At 37.8% G+C, this 27,214-nt stretch overlaps 4 protein-coding genes across 9 annotated transcripts in view; 2 read left to right on the plus strand and 2 right to left on the minus strand.

The window, feature by feature from the left end:
• The window catches only part of LOC139143589 (uncharacterized), a 45,450-nt gene extending 36,709 nt beyond the window's left edge, over nucleotides 1-8,741 (minus strand). Inside the window, exon 1 of one of the 3 annotated variants that reach the window (XM_070714040.1) lies at nucleotides 8,612-8,741. The gene's annotated coding sequence lies outside the window, so the exon portion shown is untranslated. Of the gene's footprint in view, nucleotides 1-3,055; nucleotides 3,206-4,527; nucleotides 4,645-8,611 lie in introns of those variants that run through there. The other 2 variants (XM_070714041.1, XM_070714038.1) reach the window with 2 other exon arrangements.
• A 1,802-nt stretch (nucleotides 8,742-10,543) lies between these two features.
• On the minus strand, nucleotides 10,544-14,874 carry LOC139143590 (uncharacterized). Its single transcript, XM_070714042.1, has 4 exons — nucleotides 14,348-14,874; nucleotides 13,355-13,506; nucleotides 12,449-12,731; nucleotides 10,544-11,396 (listed from the first exon to the last, which is right to left on the minus strand). Exons 1-4 carry the CDS (start codon nucleotides 14,673-14,675, stop codon nucleotides 11,251-11,253), a joined length of 909 nt encoding a protein of 302 aa, XP_070570143.1. The 5' UTR covers nucleotides 14,676-14,874; the 3' UTR covers nucleotides 10,544-11,250.
• Nucleotides 14,875-14,888: 14 nt separating this feature from the next.
• Nucleotides 14,889-18,780, plus strand: LOC139143591 (uncharacterized). The gene is made up of 4 exons (XM_070714043.1): nucleotides 14,889-15,234; nucleotides 15,800-15,945; nucleotides 16,479-16,818; nucleotides 17,130-18,780. Exons 1-4 carry the CDS (start codon nucleotides 15,018-15,020, stop codon nucleotides 17,279-17,281), a joined length of 855 nt encoding a protein of 284 aa, XP_070570144.1. The 5' UTR covers nucleotides 14,889-15,017; the 3' UTR covers nucleotides 17,282-18,780.
• A 3,590-nt stretch (nucleotides 18,781-22,370) lies between these two features.
• Nucleotides 22,371-27,214, plus strand: part of LOC139143592 (mitogen-activated protein kinase kinase kinase 3-like) — an 85,573-nt gene continuing 80,729 nt past the window's right edge. For 2 of the 4 annotated variants that reach the window (XM_070714046.1, XM_070714050.1), the window contains exon 1: nucleotides 22,396-22,533. The gene's annotated coding sequence lies outside the window, so the exon portion shown is untranslated. Of the gene's footprint in view, nucleotides 22,924-27,214 lie in introns of all 4 variants that reach the window. The other 2 variants (XM_070714045.1, XM_070714049.1) reach the window with 2 other exon arrangements.

The raw sequence follows: 27,214 nt of genomic DNA on the forward strand, positions 1-27,214 counted from the left end.
CAAAGGAGCTCCTTCCTTAGTTTCATTGTTATTAATACAATCTTTAAATATCAGGGTTTTTTTAATTGCATCTAAGCTATAAGAAATCATAAAATCACTGCAGTCTAGATCCTTTCAGCATGATTTGAGCTACTTTTCCCAAAATTTTTCATTCCTTTTTTTACTAAAATATGCCTGATCATTATTCTGTCAGATTTGACACAGAGTTCTATACGGTGTATATTATTGAATTACACAATCGAGCTATCTATCAATATTTTCTCAAATCGTAGCGACTACTTGACGTTATTCTTGCAAAAATTACCTTGTTATGACATTTTTCACAGTTCACCATTGTGAAATATTTTGCATTCATAGTAAGAATAATCATGAATCATGTGGGAATTTCCATTGTCCTCTGTCTAAACAGCAAAGTGCATTTTATAGAGGCCTTTTCTGTACACTGGACGATAAACATCCATTTACAGTTGTAACAAAGTACGTAATTACATTACTCCAGTGAATTATATCCATAATTAATAACTGATACTATTGCCGTATTCATCGCTGTGAACCAATTACTCATTGCCATGTCTTTCTTTGCAACGTTTTATCAGAAAAAATCACTTGTAATTGCTTTCTTATGTTATAATACCTGAATCCTGCAAAGAAATTTTATATTATTTTGTAGTCCTTTTTAATCGGCAAGGAACAGAAAGCTATGAGAATCAAATACTGGTACAGATACACTCATAGTGGGTATTAGGAACTGTATCCAATTGCTACTTTCGCATCGGTAAAACATGGCCTAGGCAATGTGGAATGTGAAAGCTTTGAGTAACAAAAAACATGGCATGCTTGAGAACAAATGATACTACCTTTTAAAACGCTGGACAATGACTTGTGTCGTGCAGGGAAAAAGTTGCAATTAGTGTTGTAAACACATCCCTAGGTGTTCTCACTGATAGTTATATACATACCCTGCTTAATTGAGAAAGTAGGGAAGTCGCGCCAGGCAATCAATTACACGCTACAAAGAAGCAATCACATTTATCATGTTTTTTTCCTCTTCAAAGCCTGACTGACATATATAGTAATTATAGTAACTTTTGTAACTGTTTTCGATGAATATTCCTTTTACAGTTTAATACTTTACTTAGCTACTCTCTTCTTCCATATTTACCTGTATCTTAGGTATATCTCAAATGGTCTGCTCTCCTGTCCTGTTTAAGACAACTGAGTGCAGCTAAATTCTACTGGTGCATTACAACCAAGTTGGACACATAAATATGAGGATGTGAAGCCCACTCATTACCTTGACAATGATAGTATCTAACAGTCTAAAAAGCATGATTAGTATGTACTGCCCTGGGGGCTGACAGGCAGGCTGCATCAAGCCAGAGTATGACATGCAATTGTGATTAAGCCATACAGTCTATCTGCTACAGACCAGTCAACTTGGCAGGATTCCATACGCCTTGCCTCTGACATAAAAATAGAAACCTGGCGACATGTTCTTTACAGCATCTACAGGAAACCTGAATCACATTCAGCAACACACGTTTATGGTGCAGGTGTTCAGCATGAGAATGACAGGCCACAGACTCTGAAATACTCTCTCTCTCTCTCTCTCTCTCTCTCTCTCTCTCTCTCTCTCTCTCTCTCTCTCTCTCTCTCTCACACACACATACATACACATAGACAAACACATATGAGTGCACATCTGCAGTCAATTTGCTTGTCAGATTTGCACTCCGTAAGTTGTATGGCTTCTGTGACTGAACGCTCAGTATCATACTGGTATCATGTGGAGGTAACAGGATTACATAATCTAAAGTAAACTCCAAAGCAAACAGTGACTTCTGTTTTGCTTGATCTTTCTGGTCTGGTCTGTCTATGTGTACACTGCAATATATCAATCAAACATTAATTAAAAATGCAATTTCGTCGTTCATATTTTGACGTCTAAGTAACACTAAATAATTCATGTCTTTGATAGTCTCTAAATGACAAATTCTCATACTCCCCACGCGTTTCCTGCCTGTGAAAAGATTACATCAGAAGAGTTGATTCGGTCACGTTTTGAACTATGTCGCGTCTACTGTCGTCAACGGTGATGAACGGCAAGACCGCCCATCAATTATCAAGTTTCTATTTACGGTAGCAGTCCAGCCACTTTCGCTCTCTTGTCAAAGTTTGCGATTAAATTTCACTAGAGCTTTATAGGAGTTGATACCTATGTCTTACTGCAACACAATAAGAAAGTAGTGCGGCCAAGGTATTTTTTTACTTTTCTCCCCTTTTGATTCAATGCATCAAAGGAAAAATAATTGACAAGAAATTCTCTAGTCAAAATTTCCCAATTAAAGTATGTTCTCTCTGCAATCTAGTTTTAAACTAATCTAGTTTTTAACATTAACATACAGTCGATTACCAAGGACAACTCTTTAGCATGGCATACACGTTGTTTTTACAACGCTCTCCATCGGTGCTGATCATGATATAATCCATACCCTATACCAACCCTGTACCTTCCCCGTTCCCGCAAAAACAGGCTACCGCAGCGGGCAAACAAACTCATGGCCAAAACTTGTGACGTGCAAGTAGAAGTACAAGTCATGTTGTTCACTTTACGATTTACCCGTTATTGTAATTCCTAACCGCAACTTGGCATAAAGAAAATGACCGGCCATGAGCTTCTCGAATAAAGAAGAACAGTCGAAACACATTGCGTAAGAAAGCTTTACGGGCTTGAGTTCAAATCTCAACCACTACATTAACATTTTCTAGATTTTCCACAGAGTCAGACTATGCCTACATATGCATACATTTTCCATGATGACCAAGGTTGGTACAACTCGCAGGTCGCAAAATCATCGATTTTACAAACCGAAACTTGCCTGTTAACCCCGTGTAACAATAATGTTGTAACGATTGAATGGGTGTGTAATGCCATAGACGCTGTAGGTCGTCAATGCTACCCATTTATCCATTCAACCCCTGCCTTGTGAACTGAAGGCGTCGAAGTCGCGCGCAAAATACCTTGTTCATTATCGTACTTTCAAATAAGCCATACCTGAGGTTGGTGACTGTATTCTTGGAAAGCCATGGCGCTGTTGGCTGTACTAAAGTCGAAATCACATCTCCAACTATGAACAATAATTCTCCACATAAGAATATCTACGGAAATCGCGTACGTCGGCGTGCTCCTCTGCTGTTTGTAATGAATGCGGCACTTCCGAAACATGCGCATTTTTTCTTTGTTCGGAGACTATAGAGGGCGCAATCCGCACGCAACTCACCGTCCTGGGTCACTCACACACCTGAATGCATTCATATGATGATCTTTGTAATTAAACAGCTAATTATTTGGGGTTTTTTCAGACAAGACGCAATGTAATTTTAATGCATTCACAGTTATGTAGATTGGTTTTATTTGTGACTATGTTGAAATAAATTTATCTTTTTCAAAAAAAAAACTCACACAAAACGCAAACAGAATCGCCAAATCGCAGTGCTGTGATGTGTTCGTGGCTTCGAAGTTCCCGCTTTCGGTTCTACGCACGGCCATGAAAGAGGATGACAATAGTACCTCCTACAAACACTGTCCGCAGACATTTTGGTCTGACCGTACAGATGAGTTTTTCACACAAAATGAAATATTCACCCATTCCCTGATAACAGCGAGTTCAAAATAAAGCTGCTCAGTAACTGCTGCTTTCGGAGACCCGTCTATGACTTTTATGAAATGCCTTTTCCCGACCCTGGACAAAATCCGCTTACATTCGAGCGTGGGCCAACAACTCACGAGAAGGAATTGTATTTGCTGGTACTTAATGAGTTCTAATGTCCAAGTCTTGTCGTTAGTGACCAAGTCTTATTGATAGTCTACATAAAAAAATGTAAGCAATAAATTTGGACTCGTTTTTTGCAGTAACCTAAAATTTACATGTAGACTACCCATGTGTAGGCCTATGATGTTATATGGGTTAGACATGTCTGAAAATGAACAGATTTCGAGCGATGATGATTAAAGTTAAAATTCTGATTTGAAAAAGATTACCGGCATTTCGGAATGTTGAGCCTCTTACAGCGTCTAAGCACTACTACCTCCATGGTCTAAGTAAATCCTTACTTCGGATTGGTCGCTATGGATACCATTGTCCGATGAAATAAAAACAAGCGAAATCGGCTTTGTGACCGTCGAAAATTTCTTTTCCACCAAATCAAGACAGTGGTTAATGGCAAGTATATGTTGATCTGTTGTCATCACAACATTGCTCGCTCTATACACATACAACTGCTGCATGTCCGTTAAACATACCGGGTATGCAGGCCAATAGCTGTTTTCTGTCATCGATCGATGTTTCTTAAGTTCTGATTGCACCAGGGGTTACACTGTATTTTAGTAACCTATAGGCTAACCTATAGGCTAACCTATAGGCACAGTACCTCCATCCACCGAGCAAGGGATTCCTAGTATTTATACGGATATTCTGCTATGCTACTGTTATAAAATATAAATAATTGACGAAAGGAATCTCTTACCCGAATTACTGGAGAGGGAACCTTTGCGTCATCTGTAGGAATAGTTTGGGCAAAAACTAACTGTAAATTTACGTTCTCGAAATTAATTCAACCGCAGGGACGAACTGCCGAGTAAAGTCTGTGAAAGATGTGTCCAAACACGTGAATAGGTGTCTGTTCGATCTGGTCAACACATATACATCATCGCCAATTATGTTTGTTATTTACCTATTTTACGGGCGAACACGCATTGCAGTCTATTGTCAATAAGATAATATATCCCCCGGCGGCCAGGACACGTTGATACAACCGGGGTGTTGTCATCAGACCAAAGCGGCGCTACATTGCGACACCGCAGTTTGAGTTACGTTGTTCCTCGCCTAGGCTTATGGCTGCTTATTGTTTTCGTAAGAATCGGGACGACAGACTTTCTGCTTGGGTGAACATTAACGTGATTTACCAGTGATTGTTTGTGGTTTCCATGAGTGAAAAAATGCACGAGTGGATAGTTTGCGTCCCTATAGCATTTTTTGAAATTCTCGTAAGTTGTTTGACCGACACTCTTGCAATATTCTGCCATTTACGCGCATGTCACAAGGACAAGTTAATAACTCCCCGTGAAAACATGGTACGTTTTGTGTTTACATGAGAAAAATAAATACAAGATGAAAAAATTTTATTCTCTGAACTTATAGTATGTAATTTCTGACCTCATGATCCTGGGACAGGATGTCCCTGAGACCGATCGCGGACTACAAACAAATAGAGACAGACCAACCTACTTACAGAACTGGTACGAGGAGCTTGATTACCGATTCGATGCTCTGTCTTATATGTCAAAACAAAATTCAATCATAGCAAACCCCCTCCAAGTGTTGAAACTTCAACAACAAAATAAAGAGGGAGAATAGAGTCGAAAGGGGTTTTATGAAATCTCGGAGCAAAATTCTCCCCTATAGTTCTTGTGTAATATTTTCGACAATTTGTTGTTGCTGCTGCTGCTGCTGATGATGATGATTGGGTCTTTTGTTTGCCTCTGTTTTTGGTAGAGGTTGGAGAACACACACAGCCGGGCACACTAAAGATTTGTGAAACACGGTAAAACCTTTACACAAAGTTCGCCCGTGTTCGATTTATCAGAATTTTTCCCATTGTAATTTCGGGAGAGTGTATTTCTCCTACTTTTTCCTGTTCGAAACGAATTCGGTAGGCGAGTGATTACAATGGATACCTAACATATAGGTGTCGTCATGATCAGTTCATGCGCGTTGCCTACGTACATTCAACTATTCAAAAAATGTTCACACCATCGTCAACTTTATAACATTTGACACAAACAAGTAGACAGTGCATTCCAAAACTCACACGCGCAGTCGAAAACAAATAAAACTATATTGTTTAGGACGTCAGCAGGTCAATTAGCCTGATATATGGTGACGTGAAATAATAAGATTGTTGATTCTCTGTGCGAGGAAACAATCGTTGAAAACTTTGTCATCATCTGTACTTTGAAAAACGAAAGTCGTAAAACTTTTGCCTAAGCTTTGCTTGAGGGGACTTTGACTACTTTCTTTAATAGCTAATGGGAAAAAAGCTAGTTGCACACGCTTTTTTTATCATTAGAGGAGCACAGTAACCAAATTATTTGACATTTAACATTCAGAATGGTGTTGTGTTACCTGTTCACAAAAATGTGGCTGCCAAAATTACTCGGCAAACAATCAGTGTGATCGTCGGATTTGGTCTACCCCTGAGACGCAGTATACCTGCTGTTATATAAGGTATATGAAAACCAAGGGATTAATCGATTATTTGCAAATATATTAGAATAGCAAGGTTTAGTGACATCCATACTGTTTAATCTGTAGAAATAGTACGAGTGAAGCTGTCTTAATTACATTAGGAAAGGCCAAGAAAAGTTTTTCAATGCAGCATCTTTGGAAGGAGATAGTTTTAACAAGAACTCGTGACAATACAATCATGAGGCAGGGTTTTAAATATCGCCCGAAACAAACAATGCTTGACCACACCTTGATATGGAAACTTGTAACGTCGTTGAACTTTTACAATGGCCCTTGAATGTCGTAAAATTTCTCCACCGTCGCGGTATACACTGTAAACACGCCATTGAGAATCAACAGGTGGTCGCAAAGCGAACAACACTTGAGGCGAGCGCTATTGGACTGCATGGGGCCGAAGTGGAACTATACGACCTTGAAATGTGCCATTACTATGTCAAGGGTCGTTCATTGCTGTTAAGAGTTGTATATCTCTTCATTTAAACTGTTATCAAAGAGGAAAATTTGGCGTAATTATTAACTGTGAAATCAACCCGACAACCCCTTAAATCTCTGCAAATAACAACCCGATGTACAGGTGGGGGATGCCAGGGACAACTTGGCCGTTGCAACGATCCCGACAATTTCGACTTATCTCCCTGCAAAGTGTTTGAACACAGTCTCGCGGCTTAAGCAAGATTGGTATTTTCTGATGGGGGTGGAGTGAGGTGAAGTTGCGATCGCAGAATTAAAAAATCAGGCCTACGTATACCGATCATGTTTTCCTAAAAACTTTTGACTATCTTTCATTTCTGCAGGCTCGGGACGTGGATGCACGGACGCATGCGCATGTCTTGCGCCTCGGTTCTTACGCTCTATATAGCTGTATATACATCCAACTACAATGTCTATATGTAGTTATGCAGCCGAGGAATATGATGTGCTTTTGTGTATGGATGGGATGGGGAGAAGATTGATGATCGGAGGCGCACGTAAAATGTGACAGTTGTTACATATCAACGAAATCGTGATTAATAATTACATATCCGCCTTATTTTCCTTCCATGTACACTATCATGCTTTTAATCATGAAACTTAAAGTTGCAAGTAACCGCTGTTGGGATAACTTAGTACTGTTGTCTTAAATGTAGGAAATTACGGACTACACGATAACTTCGTCATTTCGTTCGAAAGATAGTAAGCGCGTCTTCTATAACCAGTCTCCAGAAACTAAAACTGGATTTCAAAAGTTGTCTCGCCAGTCCTTCCAATAAATATTCTTTACGATCCGTTCTAATTGCATTCCTTTGATTTTATGAAAGTTGAGTGTTGCTTAGAGATTTGTGTATCGCCTGTTATTTCTTCAACACCTCATAGTATGTAAGAATTTATCTGCCAGTTACAACATTAAATTTATTCTGGTAAAATTAAAATCATTTTGTGATCTCGTAACCTTCCTTTCTAATATCTTTGGAGACGAAAGCAACAGGATCACCTTCTCCATCGATAACATTTTTTGGCCAATAGCAGGCCTTTAGTGTGTGCGGTCAAACTGACCACAAGCAAAATGACCTTAGTGGCCTAAAGAATGTGAACGGACCTTGACGATCACGGCATTAGAAACAACAAATCAATTAATGTATCAACAAAACGAGCTTTTCTTTTGTTAAAAAATACCAATCCTGGAGCTTTTGCGAATATTAAGCATAGCATTCCATTGCTTGACATCATTATTAAAATGTTATAGTACTTTTTGGTAAGCTAAGCTTTACTGAGCGAATTTGCATGGGCTTTAACTTGACTAATAGTTTCTCCAGAGGGACTAAGGTTTGACCTAAATAATTCCTAAAGAGGTCATTCCGCACGGGGGGGGGGGGGGGGTTGAGGATGTTCAAGTGGGGAGTTAGGGTCACCGTTCTCAAAAGTGAGGATCTGATGAACTTACTTTTAATTTCACAAAACCGTATTTATCCTATCCCTCCAGTTTAGCACCCCATGCTGAGCAGTTGGCTGTAACTATAAGAACGGCAAAAACTAGTTCTCTCTGAGCACGAGGGAATGTAAAAGAGTCGTTGGAAGGCGGACAACAACCCCTTAACTGGTGTTTGCATGAAATTAACATTTAAAAACCTATATCCACACCATTTTGACAAATCATACATCGGGTACGCTTTGTACAACATGACCTACATTATGAGGAAAAACTGACATTGATCGAAGTTTCATCACAAAGTACATCTTGTTTTATGTAATGACATACTGTCCATCAATGACCAGTACTGTTTATAGATTTAAAACGCATTTTTACAAATGAAGCTATTAATTACCTGTTAAGATATACAAGGCGAAAACTTCCGATTCCTTACGGGACTCTTTCCGTGCAAATGGCTCCCGATCGCACGTGTTATCAGGAAAAGTGTCGCAAAGTTTAGGGGAAGTATACACGCCAGTTGCTTGCAGTGGACTTACCGGCTCTTTACTTTGAATGGGACAACCTGACTTTTGCAGGTCATGGCGCGCCCTCCGAAGGCGTGCCACTATGGCAACAGGTGGTTGGCGCGGAGTTGGTGTCAGATAGCAGGTTATTTATTGTCGCCAAAGCCACTAACTTCTTTGATGTTATTTATTCAACGGTTTATCTGAAACCGCCTGAGCTATTAGGCCTTATCAACATTATACCTACAAGGCACACAGGTCAACCAAACTTCAATTCGACGTATCTTGATATAAAATAAGACGCATATGTATAGCGTCTCAACCGATCTACTTTTGGCATAATTCATGACAAAAATGTAAGATCGAGCGTTCGAATTCGGCAGGTAAGGACTACCTACGGTCTTTTCCCCACAAAAAGGCACAGAGAAAAACAGAATTAGTGATTGAATATGAACAGAGTCAAGTGAAGTGCTACTCATGTCCTGTACACAGATGGAAATTTGAAACTTTGAGAGTTTTTCGTTTGAAAGTTTGAGAGTTTCTAGTTTTTAATTAAAATGTTTGCTGAGAAAGACATTTGAATTTGAAGATGACACTGTAATTAACGGCAAACTTTTAAATATTTTAAACTTGGACTACGTTCAATACAGAAAAGAACTGTTGTATGTGCACTACTATCAGGTTTTGATAAGAATACAGCCGTAATTTTCGGATAAATCTTTTTTTCGTGACCATCTTTCTAATGAGCAATGGAACAAAACTAACCACCTGGCTAGTGAAAGCAGAGCAAACTATCCATCCTTTAGAAATATTGTAAGATAAGTTAGTAAGAGCCTCTACCTGTGTGGAATACATAGCCTTCGTGTCTACAAAAGTTTGTACAAATGCTCTGTATTTGGAATTCATCATCAAATTTGTGTCTCTATAAGGAAAATCGCTTCTTCAGAAATGTCCGGTTTTTATTGAAGTGCCTCTCAAAAGTCGGATCTGATTCCTTGTTTTACTCTGTCGCTGTAGTCACAAAAAGTTGCAGAACATAGCTGTGTATCAAAAAGCATAAGGTGTCACAACAGCATCAGATGTCAATGATCAAGTGAGAAAACCATTCAAGTAACATGATTTTTAGATAATTTTCCCAAAAATAAAAATACAATTGATAGAACAATTTTCGAAAATAAATACCAATGAGGCTACCCTTTAAAACAAATATGTTTGATTTTTCCTAACACAATTAGCTGTCTTCTTTCTTCTACAATTTAATCTCACAGATAGTCTCATTATAAAATATATTGAAAGATTCTCTGTACAGAGTCACTCAATGGAGAAAAAAATGGAATATTTTAGATGAATTATGAAATTTGAAAACCTGCAACTTGTGAAAATGGGAAGTGTACCAAAGAAGTGAAGTTTGAAGGTGATTGACACCCGTACTCATATGTGGTCAAAGGTCAATGAGAGTTGTAAGGTGAACGCCCATACTGTTAGGGCATCATAATACCATTCACACCTTGCTGAATGGAGGAACTTTGGACCATGACTTCACTTTGTTATTGGGACTGAGATCACAAATATTCCTTCTTTATTCCTCATCATTTGAAGAACAATATTCAGGATGAAATTCACTGGTGAATGACACAATGGTTGTAGATCATTTACCACTGTTTAACCCTTTTACCACAATGGTTTGGCTCAGTCCAGTTGTTTTGTACAGCCAAGTTGGACCTCTACACATGGAAATGGGGGTGAAAGAGTTAAAACGAGTGTCAACTCCAGTATCTCCTTTGACTACATATGTGTCAGAAAAGAACAAACAACAGAAGCACAGTGTATCACCATCAATTTCCAATGAATTTATTTCAAGTTTTCATGATCTGTTCAGGTGAGAATAGAACTCAAGAAGACAAAAGTTAAAATGCAAATACTGTCTGTACATGTATGGAGGACACCATATCTACAGCAAACTTCTAGTAATGGTGTCAATGTTCTCATTTGCAAATACACTCAACATTTCTGAAATATTTCACACCCAAGCACAAACAATTGAGTTTATTCTGAATGTCAGCTGAGGCTGTGACATATTTGTTTTTCAAAACTCCACTCTGCCTGCGTAAGTGCAGTCAGACTGATGCATACAAAACATAAGAAAAATATCTCTTGGTTTATGTTTCTTTTCCTTGTGCCATAGCTACCAAAAGTTTTCTCACTTTGTGAGATGAACGACACAAAAAGAGTCAACGAAGAAATATTCCTGCATCAAGCAAACGTGACACATTTTGATAAAATATATAAAAATAAAGCCAAAAGTAGAAATTTATGCATCGTCACAAAATTTCTTTATAATTTGCCGCTCAGTCACATTTACATTATACGTATTGTATTTCAAGATCACATGTGGAGTTTATCTAATTTTATTTTATCCAAAACCAGCTCTTGGCTGTTTCATAGGCTGCTGTTTTCTGCGATAACAGAGTAAATGAATATAAAAAAAAACATCTAAAATCTGTTATATTCCAGACTAAATCACTTGTTCTTATTCACAGAGTCCATGATTGTGCTTATAGCGACTTGAGACATGGTTGACTTCTTCCCGCAGCGGTTTCCTACGATCATTCATGTCTCGTTCATGAAGATGTCGGCCGCCATATTTACCATCAAATGTCAATACACCCGTCGTGCCTGTGACAGAGAAAATAGGACAAAATGTAAGTTCTCATGTTGAAAAATTAACTGAACTACACAATATAAAACTTATGTGCATGAGTGAAACTTGAAGTTCTGTTACAGAACAATTCTGATTTAATTAGTATGAAAATTCTACTCAATCATACCATATGTGTCCGCAAGTCTTCAGAATTATTATTTCTTGTCATAACAGATATCACTAAAATTAATTACCTACTATTTTCTCATACCTAATATTTTCTTATATATTTTAGAAATTGACGTATAATATTTGTTCAAGAAATTAGACCATCGATAGGAGATATATCCACCATTAGCATGATACGTCAGTTCACATAACTTAAAATTAGTAAAGTAACTGGAGAAATACAAAGAAATGATCTGACAACAGAAAGTGTGAAAAAATGGGAAACCACTGAAATGTAACGATAAGAACAGTTCAAGGTGTATCCTTCATTTAGTGTGAGACTTGCTTCTTGAAGGGGACCTATATAGCGCCCTCTATAATTGGTACCGTATTTACATTTGCAAAATTAATATTACGTTTTTCATCATCATTTATCCATTCAAATTTTTTGACTGACTAATTGACAAAACAGATAATGACACAAGTTTTATATTAGATTTCCTTTCTGTATTATGTTTTGAATTATTATTCTCTGATGGAATAATGGCCTGCCATGCTTCATGTTCATTTCTGATGGATACGGCCACGCTCTTACGTTAGAGACTCTCACTGCCACTCATTTGCTACACAGCTATTAGTTTCTACCATACGTTAACAAGTCAGCAAGGCTCACTGAAACAGCGAGGCTATTACATGTAGTGAAACTTTGGCTTCAGTGGCTTGCTCAGTCAAGCACAGCTCGGCTCAACTGTTGAGGGCGCTTGCAAGGTCTGAGTTGTAGCCATCGAGGAGATGTGAGAGAATCTGAGTATTGTGTATGGATGTGAATTGTTAGTAGCAACTCATAGTTCTTTCAGAAATTTATAAACCACATAATGTTCATTAAAATTTATAATTGTTTGAAAGAAATTAACATTACCTGAATTGATGGCACCTGGCTTTCCACTATAATCCGGAATGTGATACGTGCTTGGTACGGTGTACACTCCTGATCTGTGGCCATCAACTGTTGGAGGATCTGTTCGGGGTCCGATGGTTTCTCTTCTGGTGATAGTGCATTCATTTGGTAATGGCCGCCTATAGTTTGGATCATCCAATGGACCTGGACCATGGCCCCACTCTTTCCCAAAGACCAGCGGGCCGGTTAAGTTGGTCACACGATCATTTCGTTTTGTGGCTTCTAACACTAACGGAGCTAGTTCCTGTATGGAAAGGTATGAATGATTTGAATGGATAAGATTGATGTCAGGTTATATGTTTGTTTTAGCTTGAGCATGGATGCATTTTGGGTAAAACAAGTAGTGTCAAGTGAACAGTAACAGAATTACTTTTTCAAAAATTCCATATACATTGGCTGGTTTATATGAGAGTATACTTATATGTCAGTGTTCTGGCTTTTTGATGTAAAATCTCATTATGCTATTGACGAAAAGGCAGTTTTTGCTAATATTTATCTCAAGGAAAATGCAAACAATCCACATTTTATCCACATTTTATAATTAGCGGTTGGCAGCCACCATTATAAATTTTCATATTACATCTTGAAAAAATAACAAAAACATCAAATTCTAAAATTGGTAAGGGCATCTACTACCATTTGAGTACACACACTTTCCTGTCAATGCATCTTAATATTAACCTTACATTGTGTCATAGATATCTTTTGTCCTTTCAGCATGTATTCCAAGAAATTTAGGTCGGTGATAACATGTGAGCACACATGTTAAAAGGCTTGTAAACTAATGTATAACTCATGTGGTAAATCAAAAATTGATATCGCACTGTAGTTTCAAGCAAACAGAATAAATAAAAGACTTATACGTACTCTTCTGTAATTTTTAATATGTTCTATATGTTTTAGACAGAGCATCTCCAGGAATTCCTCATCCAGAGCTCTCTCCCCTCTGGCTTCAACGCAGCATTCATTTTTATAATCTACGAGGTAGTGGGCAATCTCTGACAGTCTGGCAATAAGAACTGAAAGAAACATAGAAAAAAAGACAAAATTCATATACGGTATTATCATTCTGGTAGGATAGATCAATAGGAGAGTTACACAATTTTAGCAATGAATATTGTAATAATATAACAGAGATAATAGAGTTGTATCATGTGCCCAGGTAACACATAGCAATATATATTTGGTTTCTACCGATGACTGAGAAGAGTGTGGAAGATGGCACTGTGAATAGTTTACCTCAGGACAATAAGGATGGCTAAGATGTGACATCCCTGTATCTTAATGTGGGATGACTGGATATCTGATAAATCTGGAATTTTTGAGGGCTGTCAATATCACAAATTTATCAGTGTTGTCATCCATTTACATTGTAATAATTCTTTTATGATTATGATAAGCATGATGCTATACTTTTGTTGTTATGATGATAAAGAAGGAGAAGAAGGAGAAGAGGATGAAGAAGAAGACAGTGGTGATGATTATGTTGTTGTCTTTGTTGTTGTTGTTGTTGTTGTTGTTGATGATGATAATGATGGTGGTGATGGTTATGAAGAGGGGAAGATGGAAACGGGCAAAGGGGAATGTCAAGAGCTATGACCAAACTCAAAAACAACGGTGATACTTTGTATTGCCTTTTCAGTGTATTTCAATCAAATTCAAAATAAAATGGTTACTGCCGTAAGGTAGCCCAATGCAAACACTAGCAAATTGCATTTTGAAGAGGTTTCCATCGTGCATCTGTTTACACCAATCAAGAGTATCTATTGAAGACAGTAAATATTGTCACAGTTTGTTTGCCAGACTAACTAACTCCATTAGGCACGGCAGCACAAAATGGCTTGAAATGAATTCCAATACCTTTGTTTTCAGCTTCGTGGTCGGCCTTCCAAAAATGTCCATGGTAGTTGTCTGTGGTTTCCTCGTAAGCCCTGTCCCTCGCTAACTCCTTGATATCGACACCAAGCCCTTTAAATTCGTTAAGAAGTTCATTTGTTCTGTAGTATTCTAGATCTTCGACACAGGCTGCTATGTTTTGCATCAGAATGTGAAATACGTGGTGTATGTTGTCTGCTGTGGACGCATGGTCGACAAGGCTGTAGCTGATGTTACTGTGGCTGAGCCCGACAAGGCGAACAGGCTTGTCGACTGGAGGACGTATTGCTGGTATCGCCGGTGGAGCAGACATTTCTTCCCTTAAGCTGGCAACTAAATAAAACGAGACTCCGTCGAAATTTGATTTTCTGCGATGCTTCAGCCTCTCCGACAAGCGTAATTTAAATCGCAGCAGTCGAGTACGCCTGTCTCGTTTCCACGTAACAACGCCTTGTAAACAATCTTCGTCCCAGCTCAGGTCACGTGATACGGAAACAGGTCAACTAACTATTATGTTGCAAATTTGAGGTCATCGTATAATTTATGCAAATAACACCATGTTTATAGCGATTGCCTAGCACCGAGTCAGGGCCGGGGCGACGAGAGGTGAAGCCATAGATCTGTGAGAGTTTTGCGGATTTACGAAAAAAGGACGATGTCTTCGGAAAATCCAGCTACCCCTTTGACACGGACGCAGTACAGAGACAGCTGTACAAGCGTGCTAATGGGCATAGACACGATATATCGCCATGGAATCATTATGGATGACCCTCTGGACGTCGAACTCAAGCAAGTCGCCAGAATGATTGAGGTTCTCAGACCTGAAGTTGACGAAAATTTAGAATATTACGTCGATGGACCACTAGTTCGATGTGAGTTGAGTGGAAACTTGTCAAGACGTTTGTTAATCCTGTCACCGATAGACGGGAGTAACCGCGAGTAGCTGACATTTTGAATGGTGGTGGTGGGGCGCGCGGGAGATGGGATCTGTAGGGAAGGCAACGCCATTTATGATTTCCTGACCGAAATACATAACAAGCAATGTCGATTTTTTTCTCAGCGAAATGCTTATACAAAAGGCCGGTCTTCCCATTTGTTACATATAACGTTCTAAATATTATTTCGATAGCATAAACTTAATTCATATTTTATTCCGTCGGCCCAGGTATTATCTGTAGTGAGTGTGTTTTGATATGTTAGACTGGCATTCAAAGTGTTTATTATATACAGTTTATAGCAAAACAAATAAAAAAATTAACGAATATTTAACGCTTGTGAAAGTATATATTATCACAAAATTCATAGATAAGCGATAGACTATACGATATCTCTTAAACCTTTCCATGTTAACCTTGAAATCATTTTAAATCACTGTTTCATCTTTTATACCTGATTTTCATTGCTGCTTATTGAATGTTTTCGTTAATTATTTTACAGTTTTGACAGCCAGAGTCAACAAAATTTCAGCGATTGTACGTGAAATACGTCGTGCCTGCAGTGCAAGAAACGTGAATATGTATGGTGAAAGTTATCACAGTCGGCACTGTAGCGAACACCTAGAACAACTAAAGGAAGTCAGACAGGTGAGGCTAAAGATTATAATTGCCCCCACCAGCTTGAATTGAGCATATTTTGACGAAAATAGAGATTCTTCAAATATTCTGGCTCCATCCATTCATAGTACAATTTGCAAACATCTTTACTATATTGCCTTGGGTGACATGTCCGTTTTCTTTATTACAATGATGCTACCATTACTTAAAATGAAACTTCATTTCTTTGAAATGGATTGAAAGTGAACATTATGTCGGAACATTTCTAAAAGAGACACATTCAAATATCACACAATCACATTTATGATCCTTCTAGTATTGACATTATGGTCGCATAAGGCCAATAGAAAAATGATCCTTTGATGTTTCTACGGTAACTTAGGTTATTAAAAGACAGTTGTAAATACCCTCTTCCCTATTTGTACGCTTATACTGAGACACTATACGTTTCACAAAATCAAAATTGTCATGTTTGCTTCACTTCAAATTTTATCATCTCTGTTCCCATACATTAAGTGTTAATTGGACACATTATTTATCAAATAAACTTTAATATCTGACAGGAACTGGACTCCCATTATCAAAATACTGTCATCAGAAATGCAAACCTTGAGGAGGCAAGGAAGCAGCACCACAGAGAAGCTCTCGCCAGAAGTAAATGGGGGACAGCTGCCACTGAGGGCAGTGTTAATGCACTGAAAACACCTGGGTCTTCACAGAAAAGTGTCACATTTGACGGAGCAGCATTAGATCCTGCAGTCAGGCAAACGTTGGAAAACTCAGCAGTTGAATCTACAGAGGCTTATGAAAGGTCAGCAGTGGGTCAGCAGCCTCACTCCAACACATGGCCGGAAGATGAGCCCTGGCCTCCCAGGGCCGAAATGAGAACAGAACCACCATTTGGTAAGATAAACAATATTGATATTCTTAACATTAGTCAAGTATTTCAACTGAACAGCACATATACCCTTTTTAGTGCAGTTTAGAGTTTCTTGTACATTACTGAACCACATATTTCTCCAGGGCACTTTGTTACTGAGAATCTTGAAAAGAACAAGGAAATGATATTGAAGATGAAGAAATCTTAAAGAAACTGATGTGGAAATAATTTCAATGATATCGTATATATATATTACATTAGTTATTTTAGACATGGAAGACTGCTATCACTAGTGAACATCTTATGAAACTCATCTCTCCTGTTTCTGTTTCAGTTGATGGACGTGTCCGAGATCTGAACACGTACAAGGATTTACCGCAGTTCACAGGAATTGATCTCCCAGTTCCGAATTTACCAGACGCTGAATTGGGATTCAGGGCTACTCATACCCAACACTGGGACCACCATAATACAGTTATGTATTAGTAGGCTGTGTTAGGGACTCAGAAATTCACTTTTTGTCTCTGAATTTCCAATATCCATGTTGGACTACAGAATAACATCATACAGAAAAGAAGAAGCAGCATTGTGTGACTGAAAACTTTCAAACTCCTTACTCCGTGACTAGACTGTATTAAAAGCTACAGTGAAATCTGTATACACTGAACCCTGTCTAAACTGGAAACCTCTTTGAACTGAACCCTTTTCCCTCTCCCATTCCAATAAAACTCTATGTTAAAAGGACCTCTATAAACCAAACACCTCTCCAAACTTAACAATTTTCTCAGTCCCTGAACGGGTTCAGTTTAGACAGGTTTTACAACTACAGAATAAGAATTGCCCACCAGATTGGCATGAAAGTGGACAGTTGTTTTGCAAATGATACTGTGACTGTACAGAAAATTCTGTATTGTCCCCATGACATCATTTAAATCTCAAACATTAGGGCCTTGCCATATTTCTTTGCTGTTACCGACTCTAGCACAAACAGGTCTAAAAATTTTGTACAGTGACTTAAATTATGGCAATGTAGCAGAATGAATGCAATTTTTTGTTTTAAATTTTTACTGATATTGAGATATCAAATGCTGCAAGGAGAAAGCATATCAAAGCAAGTGTTTACTTCAAGAACTTTAATGATGTAGTAATGAATATAAAGAAGGCATGTGTTCCTGTCTCTTAAATTGTTACATTACGTGGCAGAAGCAGTGCATATAGCTACATCTCTCTTGTCCCATTCATACAAATGAAGTGCCGTAAATTAGTCAATTTTGCAACATTTCAAGAGAAATGTACAGTGGACTTTGTTGCAGTAATTTCTAGACATGCTAGCATTTGATTTTACAGCCATTGCAAGAAAAAGAAGACCATAAAAATGTTGAGATATCTCTGACTATTCTATTGTCCCAAGGAAACAATAGAAAACAAAACTGAACTATTCGATCAAACTTTACGGTTCTTTCTTATTTTACTGATTCACCAACAAATTTGACAATGTAGTATTATTGAATTGTCTCAACTTGGAGAGAGAACTCAAGCCCTATGTTTTCCTTGTAGCTTTGCTCAACTTCGAAATCAATAACATTGCAAGACACTGTTTTAATAGGAAGTGGTATGTCAAATTTTGGTGTCCCAGTACTTCTTACACATGCTTTAACTTCCCAAAACATTTTTTTTACTAAACAAGCTTACTAAATCCTCAAAAAAGTGAAGGTAGCTTTGGTAGCATATTCAAACTATGCAGGAAATAAATATATACACACATGTCATCTAGGATCTCAAGAGTGTTTTGGTACCCCTAAACTACTAGCTTTCTAGTTTTTGGGGTACCTAAATGCTGGAGAGGTCCCAGACAAGTACAAATGCTGACTTACCAATGAACTGTTCCCATACCAAAGTATGGCATAGATGAGTTTTATGCAATGAAATATCATGTTCAGAAATGCTTTCATCATGTAAATAAAAATATTTGTCAAATTTATAAAGTTTAGTTTCTTCAAACTTTGTTGGTTCCAAAAAAAGCCAATATCAGCACTTATTACATGTTACTATTAAATATTACAGTCTCAGTATCACATGGGCAAAATAATCACAGAACTTGAACACTAACACACCAAGTTTTAATTTTTATTTTGACCACTTCAAATATATGTTATCTGCTACATGTTCAATGTTAAACTTCCAGGGAAAAAATCCTGTATATTTATAAAAGTTTGCATAAGTGGAAACATAAATTTTTTGTCATTGGTTGTCCAAGAATCACATTATCAAGCATTGTGATATTTAACCAATAAATTTCTACCACATTGTATAAAAATTCTGAAAATGCTCATGGCTACTGTGAGCGAATATGAAATATAGACTATACTTTTTATTGGTTGATTTCAGCGGAGGAGAGAAATACAAAAATCTTAGCTACCATACTGCACTGAGTTGTTTGTAGGGTCAACAAACTGTCAATGCTTATATTTTGACGTTGCCTGTGAGATTTTATTTGCATTTACAATCCCAAGATTTAATAATCCCATAAGTACAAGTAGTTTTACACTTGTGAAATTCAATAACTTTTTCAAAATAAGACACAGGCAAAATTGCCTTTGAACAGGAAAACTGCAAGTATTTTATCAAATTGGTGAAGATATAACATTCAATCTCGAATCAGCCTATCTTGCTATATTTAAATTTCGGCGTTGACTCTATTAGTCCAGCAGGTCCAGTACTTTGTGTTGACTGACTGTAATTGTTGGTGCGCCACCAACGGCGAAGCTGTGTTTTACATACTCTTTTGAGTTCGCTTTCAGTGGGCCGAGCCCTTTATTACCTGTTTTGTTTACTGAATCGATGATGTTGCAAGCCTTTGATATATAAATACCAGTAAAACTAGAATTGTTGCTATGATCTAGGCATTGCTTACAGTCATCCCAATTGATTAGTCAAAGTTGTAGCAAGAGATTGTCTTGTGTTTTCTTGTTAGAGGAGGATAGGCGTCCGAAAAGTTCTTGATCTGTCACGTACTTGTGTGCCTTCAGAGCTTTAAATATATCAAGATATTTAGTGGCGGGGTAACCTTCATGTATTTTTTAAACATCGACCACACTTAAAAGACAAACAAAACAAAGTTACGCAGATGTCCGTAAAAGAGTATTGACGCAATGCCCAACCCATCGCATATCAGTCCCTATGGACAACGCCCACTTCTACCTGTCAGGGGAGTTCGTCTCCTTCCAACCTATATTAGGCCGGCGCCATTCTCGAATTTTAACTTTTTATATGTTTGTTTTAAAATCAAATACCGGAAATCTTTACAATCCTGAACTTTGATTTTCCTTGGCATATATGACGTTGTTTTAAAAACAAATTTCCTCTAAAATTACAAGAGTACAAGATCACAGGCACCTCGGTCACGTCAGGTCATCTCCGGAACAAACTTATTTCAAAGCGATTCGGCGTTATATGCGGAGTTTTACTACATCCGTAGTAAGCTATAATCCTTTGTCACAGTACAAAAACTCTTACATTCCTCCCGTTTCCATCATCGCTGTCCGTAACCGCCCTTTATGACATTTTATTCAAGGTGTACACTGAGGCAAGGGGAGTTAAAAAAACAACGTAAAACATATTTGCTAAGATGTTCACGCTTTGAAAAATAACGTCAGCCTTTACCGGACTGCAAACTGTATTTTGACATACACGTGTCGACGTTGGTTTCCTATTTTGTGGGAAACCTCTCTATCGGACCAGCTTAATATTAACCTTAGTTGAATCGAGATTTGTTATTATTTACCATTATTGTGGTTGCTTTAATGAAAACATCTCTATAGACCCGACCCGTCAAGTGCTGCAGAGAGGAAAGGCAGATCAACGATGATGAACTTCTAAATTGCCACAATTATTAAAAAATATGTTCGTATTTTATATTTCAGATGATAATGTAACATTATTATAAGACACAATATGGACAAACATTCGGTCATTACAGCTCCCCCCACTCTCTCTCTCTCTCTCTCTCTCTCTCTCTCTCTCTCTCTCTCTCTCTCTCTCTCTCTCTCTCTCTCTCCCGATCGTTTTGCTCTGGTACAATTTGGTCTGTTTATTGTGATGATTGTACGTAATAATTACTGTGACTTTGAATCATTATTTAGGAAGGCAGTGTCTTCCATTTTCTTTATATTGCGGACAAAACTTCACGCAAACCAGTCATTGAGATGCTATTTGATTTTATACGAGTGTATTGACGTTGGCACTCCTTAGTTGATTCATTGCATCATAGTCCCTTGCCAAATTTTGTACAGCTTTCTTCTCCATTTCTTGATATTGAGTACTCTGTTCCTGTTTAACTTTAGGTGAGCCATGGGAAGAAATTTGCTATAGCTCACTAGCTTCTTTCATCGTGTCATAACTCGGTTATCCGAGACGTCGGCAACCCACCCCTCTAACAAACTTCACGTTCGAATAAGGAATAAGGAAAAAGAAATAAGTAACAAACTTCACGGACCCTTCACAGCGTATGTAGTAGCATTTTTTTTTCGCGGTCCATTTGTGATGTTTTATGAACAGCAGTTTGAGGGCGTCGTTTCGTTAGGCTTTAAATTATATCTCTCTACGAAACTCAGCACGACTTGGCTACTACTTTGTAAAAATCGTAGCGCACCGTGTATTTTTGCACGTGCAGGGACCAACTCAGACCGTAAACGTTATCAATAAAAGCTTTTTTCGAGATTATCGTTCTGTACAACGTCTTCGTAACAATCGAGAGATTGTCGTAGACAGAAGCCTCCATACACTTTTAATCTGTCTCAACACAGTCCCTCGTGGGCTATTCAGCTCTGGGACTATTCGCCCCATAGACGAGTGTACAGAAGCGAGGAACAACCCGGTTGTTTCTCGCTTCTGTACACTCGTCTATGGGGCAAATAGTCCCAGAGCTGAATAGCCCACGAGGGACTGTGGTCTCAACTGCCCACAAATTACGGAAGTCCTTATAGGCCGCTTTTAGCCAATCGAAAACCCATGTTTTACGTTACATCAAACTAATCTCGAGTTGATGATAATGATGAAGACTGTTGTATATTTTGTTTTTGCTCTTATAATGATAACGATAATAATCTTCTATTCCTATAGCGGATTTATACACTTTACATAAAACCATAAAAAGTATGTATATAAAAAACAGTTGCATTGATGCCATACAGTAAAAATGACTGATAAAATATGAGCTTTTTCATTTAAAGCTTTTTGTCGTTGTGGTTGTTTTTGTAGCTGAAAGTGTGCACCTTTTGGTGTCTGGTAGAGAACTAAATAGGCTTAAAGACGATACTAGGGAACATAATTGGGCAAGTATTTTGATGATGAAACTAACTTTTGATTTGATGTATTTCGCAACAAAATTTGCATGGCTTTTACATGGGCATGATACCACTATTTTTACTGTGTTTCCTTGAAAGTGGGACGAAGCTAGAAATTTAGCGAAAAAGAGAACAAGAGGCAAGGTGAAAGGTCAACCACCTCTGGTTCCTTTCCCACGCTCTTTACACATATTTTGATGACGTATAATTCTATACACTCAAATATTTTTGACGTCACCGCCGAGCCTCCATTAACTTGCATGCACAAGCCCCCGTACCTAAGCTGAACTCGATCACAGCGCACATCCATTTTCGGCGAAGGAATAACAGTTACATGTAGAGAGACGCGGTAGCGATCGCCTCTGATGGGTTAGCAAGTGACGTAAATACCCAGTAAGTGTGACTGTCAATATATTTTGCGAAGAATTGTCGGATTTTCAAGCGTAGGACGGCGTTAGTCGTGTGTCGCGCTGAAACGCTATCGCACCGTGCAGTAACGCAAACCAAGCTGCAAACTGGTGGACGTACCATCCAATCGACCTTAGTTGTTTAGTGCGTACGTACATGTATATCTGTTCAGTTGGTCGTCAGAAGACAAGAACCGCTAATGTGTATTGTCATCAAAGTAAAATGACTGTCCTTGTCAGATAATTGACCCGACTGTATGTGCTAAAATGTACCAACTTCGGGTTGACATACGGAAGTAAACGTGTAACTGCTACGGACAACCCGACCCATCCAAAACGGGGACAGGAAACGTGATCACGCGTATTTCCGAACTAGGTAAGTCAGCGTTTTTTGCGCGAAGTGTAAACACAAAATATATTTTGAAACCTGGCTGTCATAATTTACTAGAAGCGTTCTTCGTTCTGAGAACTGGGAGATAACCTATCGTGGCTGTCTGAATTACCTCTGCAATCGAAAAATCTTATCTTTGATTTACGTTCGGGTCTCTGTGCGCCGGGATAACTTTTTATGATGAACGCAGCGAGCGACCAGTCAGGGCAAACATTGATACAAATTGGTGTGTGTGTATCATCATTTACCCAAATTGGTCTTATGGATACAATTCGTCCGACGTTGGACTCGAATGCATTAAGGTCACGTCTCAGTTTCATACACGTTGTGTGTCGTTTTCATAAACGTTGTGTCTCGTTTTTTTTTCCGCTCGACTTGTTCGTAAAAAGTGTTGTTTTTCACTTTAAAATTTAGGTTTTCAGATGGTACACACTTGTCGAGGGATAGGGGTAGCCATCATCTGTCTGGCCTATTTGTTACAAAAGTACAGTTTCTCTCTCTCAAGCGTTAGAAATGATAAATATAAACTGAATCAGTCAAGATGGGTAAAATTTGGTGTCCTTTGTTACATGCTTCGCCAGGGTCGTTTCATATTACTGTGAAAGGATGAATAATTTCGGATGAGTCACCCAATTCGAACAAAAAACCAGGGTGGCCTAATAATATTAAATTTGTAACACACCCAATGACTTTGAATCTTTGTGTATATAATATTCATGATTTTTTTATATTATACATATTATACATCACAAATATGAATATGCTTATATACATATATAAGTTCACATGAATATTACCTCATTTTACATAGGTGTGTGTTTGTGCGCGTGCACATTTCTGTGCGTGTCCATAGGTGTATGTGTGCATTTCATATTTGTGTTTATTGAATGAATGGCAGTTTACAAATGTACAATAAACCTTGTTTTCATACATATACACATTCTCATGTGCACACATACACACACGACACACGCACACACACACACATATATATATATATATATATATATATATATATATATATATATATATATATATATATATATATGTATATATGTATATATATATATATATCATACACATTTGCATGGCTGTGGTGTATGTGTATATACAGTATAGTGTATATATACACATACATGTATGTATGATATATATTTATATATATATATATATATAGAGAGAGAGAGAGAGAGAGAGAGAGAGAGAGAGAGAGAGAGAGAGAGAGAGAGACATACAACTGTATACACTGTGCATGAGCATGTTTTCATGTACATGTACATGTGTATGTGTGGATGTTCCTTTTTACACAGAAATGAGATATTATAGGTTTGTCATGTCATTCATTTCCAGAATAATGTGTTTGAAGGTTCCATTAAAACTACAGTGTACACTTTTTCGTGTATAGACGTGATACGGTAGTTTGTGTAGAAGTCGTGTTTCATATCCCCTTTTCAGAGGTAACGTGTGAAGGCAAGAAGGGAAGTGAAGGTATCCCTTTCTCAATCAGGCCATACGATCAGGCCATACGTGAACAGTGTACAGTTGTATGCACTAATAATCACATGATAAATGTGATTCTAATATAAGCAATTGTGTTTTCTAAAACATTAAGTATTGGACCAGCCATGATGCTGTATTGATCTTTCAATTATCCTAATTATCATACATTGGTTATCCCTGTATAATATATTAAGTGGATGTTGTGGCTGAGCATGGCTTTCTTGTCACATGTCCTTGGAATGTATCCATTCTTCCATAATTTGTCTGGAAATGGTCGGTTTACCACAAAGGAACTGGGTCTCACATAGAAGGACATACGTACATTCAGCATATCGATATCTGTACTGGTGTTTAGACTGGTGGCAGTATTTATCATTTTGAACTGATTAATTACTTTGCCATTGTACTTTGCCAAATGGCCATGTTTATATTTTTTTCAAAATATGTTGGTATTTTTTCTGAGTAGCCATCTGGTAGATTGGCATCTACCAGCAGAGCTATTTATTCTGGTGTGATGGTGGAGTTGTAAGGTGTTCCAGTTTTGTAGGAAAGCATGTTTTAGGAGAAGTATCGTAGAAAACTTGGTCAAATACTGTCCTGGCATGTTTGCTTAGTGAAGGAAACAGGAAAACTGATGGTGTGATTTCTTCCCAGTTTCCACTCGGCTTACTGGCTCTCATGTTTCTTCATGTATCAACGACTAGTGCTGGCAATTTTTAAAAACTCTTTTAGTATCCAACTTGGTAGAAATAGAAATGGGACTGTGATATTTTTGCATCAAGAATATTGTTAGACCATTGTGTATTTGATTTGTACAGAAAGGGCAGACATGTTTGTATGGGTATTTGGCATCTACTGCAGCATTCTTAGTTTTCATCAGAGTACACATGAATGGTAATATATGTACTGTGTTTCCTTATGATGGGTATTATATCTGCAGCTTTGATTTTAATTTTTTTTTAATATCATGAACCATCTTAGAAGTTATTATATACCCTTATCTTGGCAGGCTTGTCGTTTCCCCATCTGCCAAGTCTGTAAAACGTGGTATTTAGCCAAAACCATATATATTTGTGTGGCACAGAATCTTATGATGGGTGTAGTCAGTAAAAATCATCTTAAATAGTCTTTCCGTTTTCAGCTGCCTTCAAATGTTCAAGTATTTGTTATAATCCAACGTATGGGATATGTTATGCATCACTTGTTTCAACCAGTTTGACCTGATGGTGAAATATTGACTTTGTAGACAATGTGAAAGCCTACCTGAGGTGACTGTACCCTAAAAATGCCAACACATCAGTTCTTTCAGCATCGCTATAAAATATTAATATCTCACAGAAAAGATTCAGCCGGCTGAACTTTCGACCCCGACAGAATAATTTCAGCGTCTTGTCTGACAATAGAGAACGATTAATCTTGCGTTTATTAGGGTTGATATGTCACAGAGTGTTGTAGCGGCAGTGTCTGTGCCCTGATCGCCTACAATGGTGTCTCTGTTCATTTTTATGCTTTGATGAAATACAAACATATTTTACCCTCTGTCAAAGCGACTGGATAAAGCTTCATTTTACAGTGATGGAGAACCATGGTGGATGAAGTTTGAACATTTTTTCGTCCTTGTGACTTAAACGAGGTCTAAGTACAGTGAGGAAAGTAATCTTCTACCATGGTTACAGAGACCAAAAATTTGTATTAAAAGAGGTAAATGCCCTGGAGAAACAAGCACAATATAAGTCAAGTCACATAAGTGTTCATATGTGGTAAAGTATATTGCACTCTGCTATACTCATAATTACATTTAAACCCCTATACATTCATTAATTTGTGGTGCACAGTGCACCTTCTGTTGTAGCTTTGAATTGGAGGCATGTAGGCTGAACTGAACATTTCAAAATCAAGTCCATATGAGGAAAATCGTGAGAAGTATATTCACATGCATCATATTGGCACATAAATGAATTTGAAGTCGAGTAAACTGACCAAAATATCACCAAGTGATGAAATTTTATCTGAAGTACAGATTGTATGTATTAACACAGGAAGATTTTTGGAAGTATGTAAGATTAGATTGGATGCAAATTTTCACAGAGGAATATTCAGCTTGATTTGTGAGGCAACTTAAATTAGAAATCAACCCATAAGAAGGTTGTACTGGTTGTAGAAGAAGTCACATGAATGGGAATCTGGCCTGATACTCTGATATCTTATAGGGCCTCTCGTTTTGCACACTCCTTATCATTTCCTGTGTCTGACACATTTATTTATAACTTCTGTACTTAACTCTGCCTCGGGTTGCATTACGGTCATTCCAAGAGTTTCATTGTTTAACCCAGGGAGAATCTTTTTTTCCCAACTGGGACATTTATCAAATTTGTGAAGTTGCAAGTGTTAGGCTGGTATTCCTAGGAATGAGCCAAATGGGTCAACGTGATTGTTGCCAAAAGTTTTACTCAGAGCAAAACCTCCAAAATTGTACTCAGATATAAACTGCATGTATTGTTAGATACTGATATTTAGGTTCTTGGATGTGATTAGTCCAGTATCCATTTGTGGGTAATCTGGGGGGTCTGTAAAGTGTAAGGCCGTATTACTGAGTTGAAATAGCTGTACATATGTACAAGACTAGGATGAAAAGAATGATTCTGATTCCCGTTTCTTTCTGCCTTATTCTCATCTTACAAGAAAACTATGTATCTATGTATCTATGTATGATGGAAGTATGTATGTATGTATGTCTCATGTTTATTTTTATCAGATGACAAAAAAATAACAAATA

The sequence above is a fragment of the Ptychodera flava genome, chromosome 11 (genome assembly GCF_041260155.1).
Source record: "Ptychodera flava strain L36383 chromosome 11, AS_Pfla_20210202, whole genome shotgun sequence".
NCBI lineage: Eukaryota > Metazoa > Hemichordata > Enteropneusta > Ptychoderidae > Ptychodera > Ptychodera flava.

Excerpts from the sequence above, each read along its gene's own strand:
- LOC139143590 (XM_070714042.1), bottom strand. The coding sequence starts at position 14,675 with ATGTCTGCTCCACCGGCGATACCAGCAATACGTCCTCCAGTCGACAAG. Across the intron at positions 13,507-14,347 it reads CCACGAAGCTGAAAACAAAG|TTCTTATTGCCAGACTGTCA; the intron begins GTATTGGAATTC and ends TGTTTCTTTCAG. Across the intron at positions 12,732-13,354 it reads ATATTAAAAATTACAGAAGA|GAACTAGCTCCGTTAGTGTT; the intron begins GTACGTATAAGT and ends CTTTCCATACAG.
- LOC139143591 (XM_070714043.1), top strand. The coding sequence starts at position 15,018 with ATGTCTTCGGAAAATCCAGCTACCCCTTTGACACGGACGCAGTACAGA. Across the intron at positions 15,946-16,478 it reads AACTAAAGGAAGTCAGACAG|GAACTGGACTCCCATTATCA; the intron begins GTGAGGCTAAAG and ends AATATCTGACAG. Across the intron at positions 16,819-17,129 it reads GAGAACAGAACCACCATTTG|TTGATGGACGTGTCCGAGAT; the intron begins GTAAGATAAACA and ends TTTCTGTTTCAG.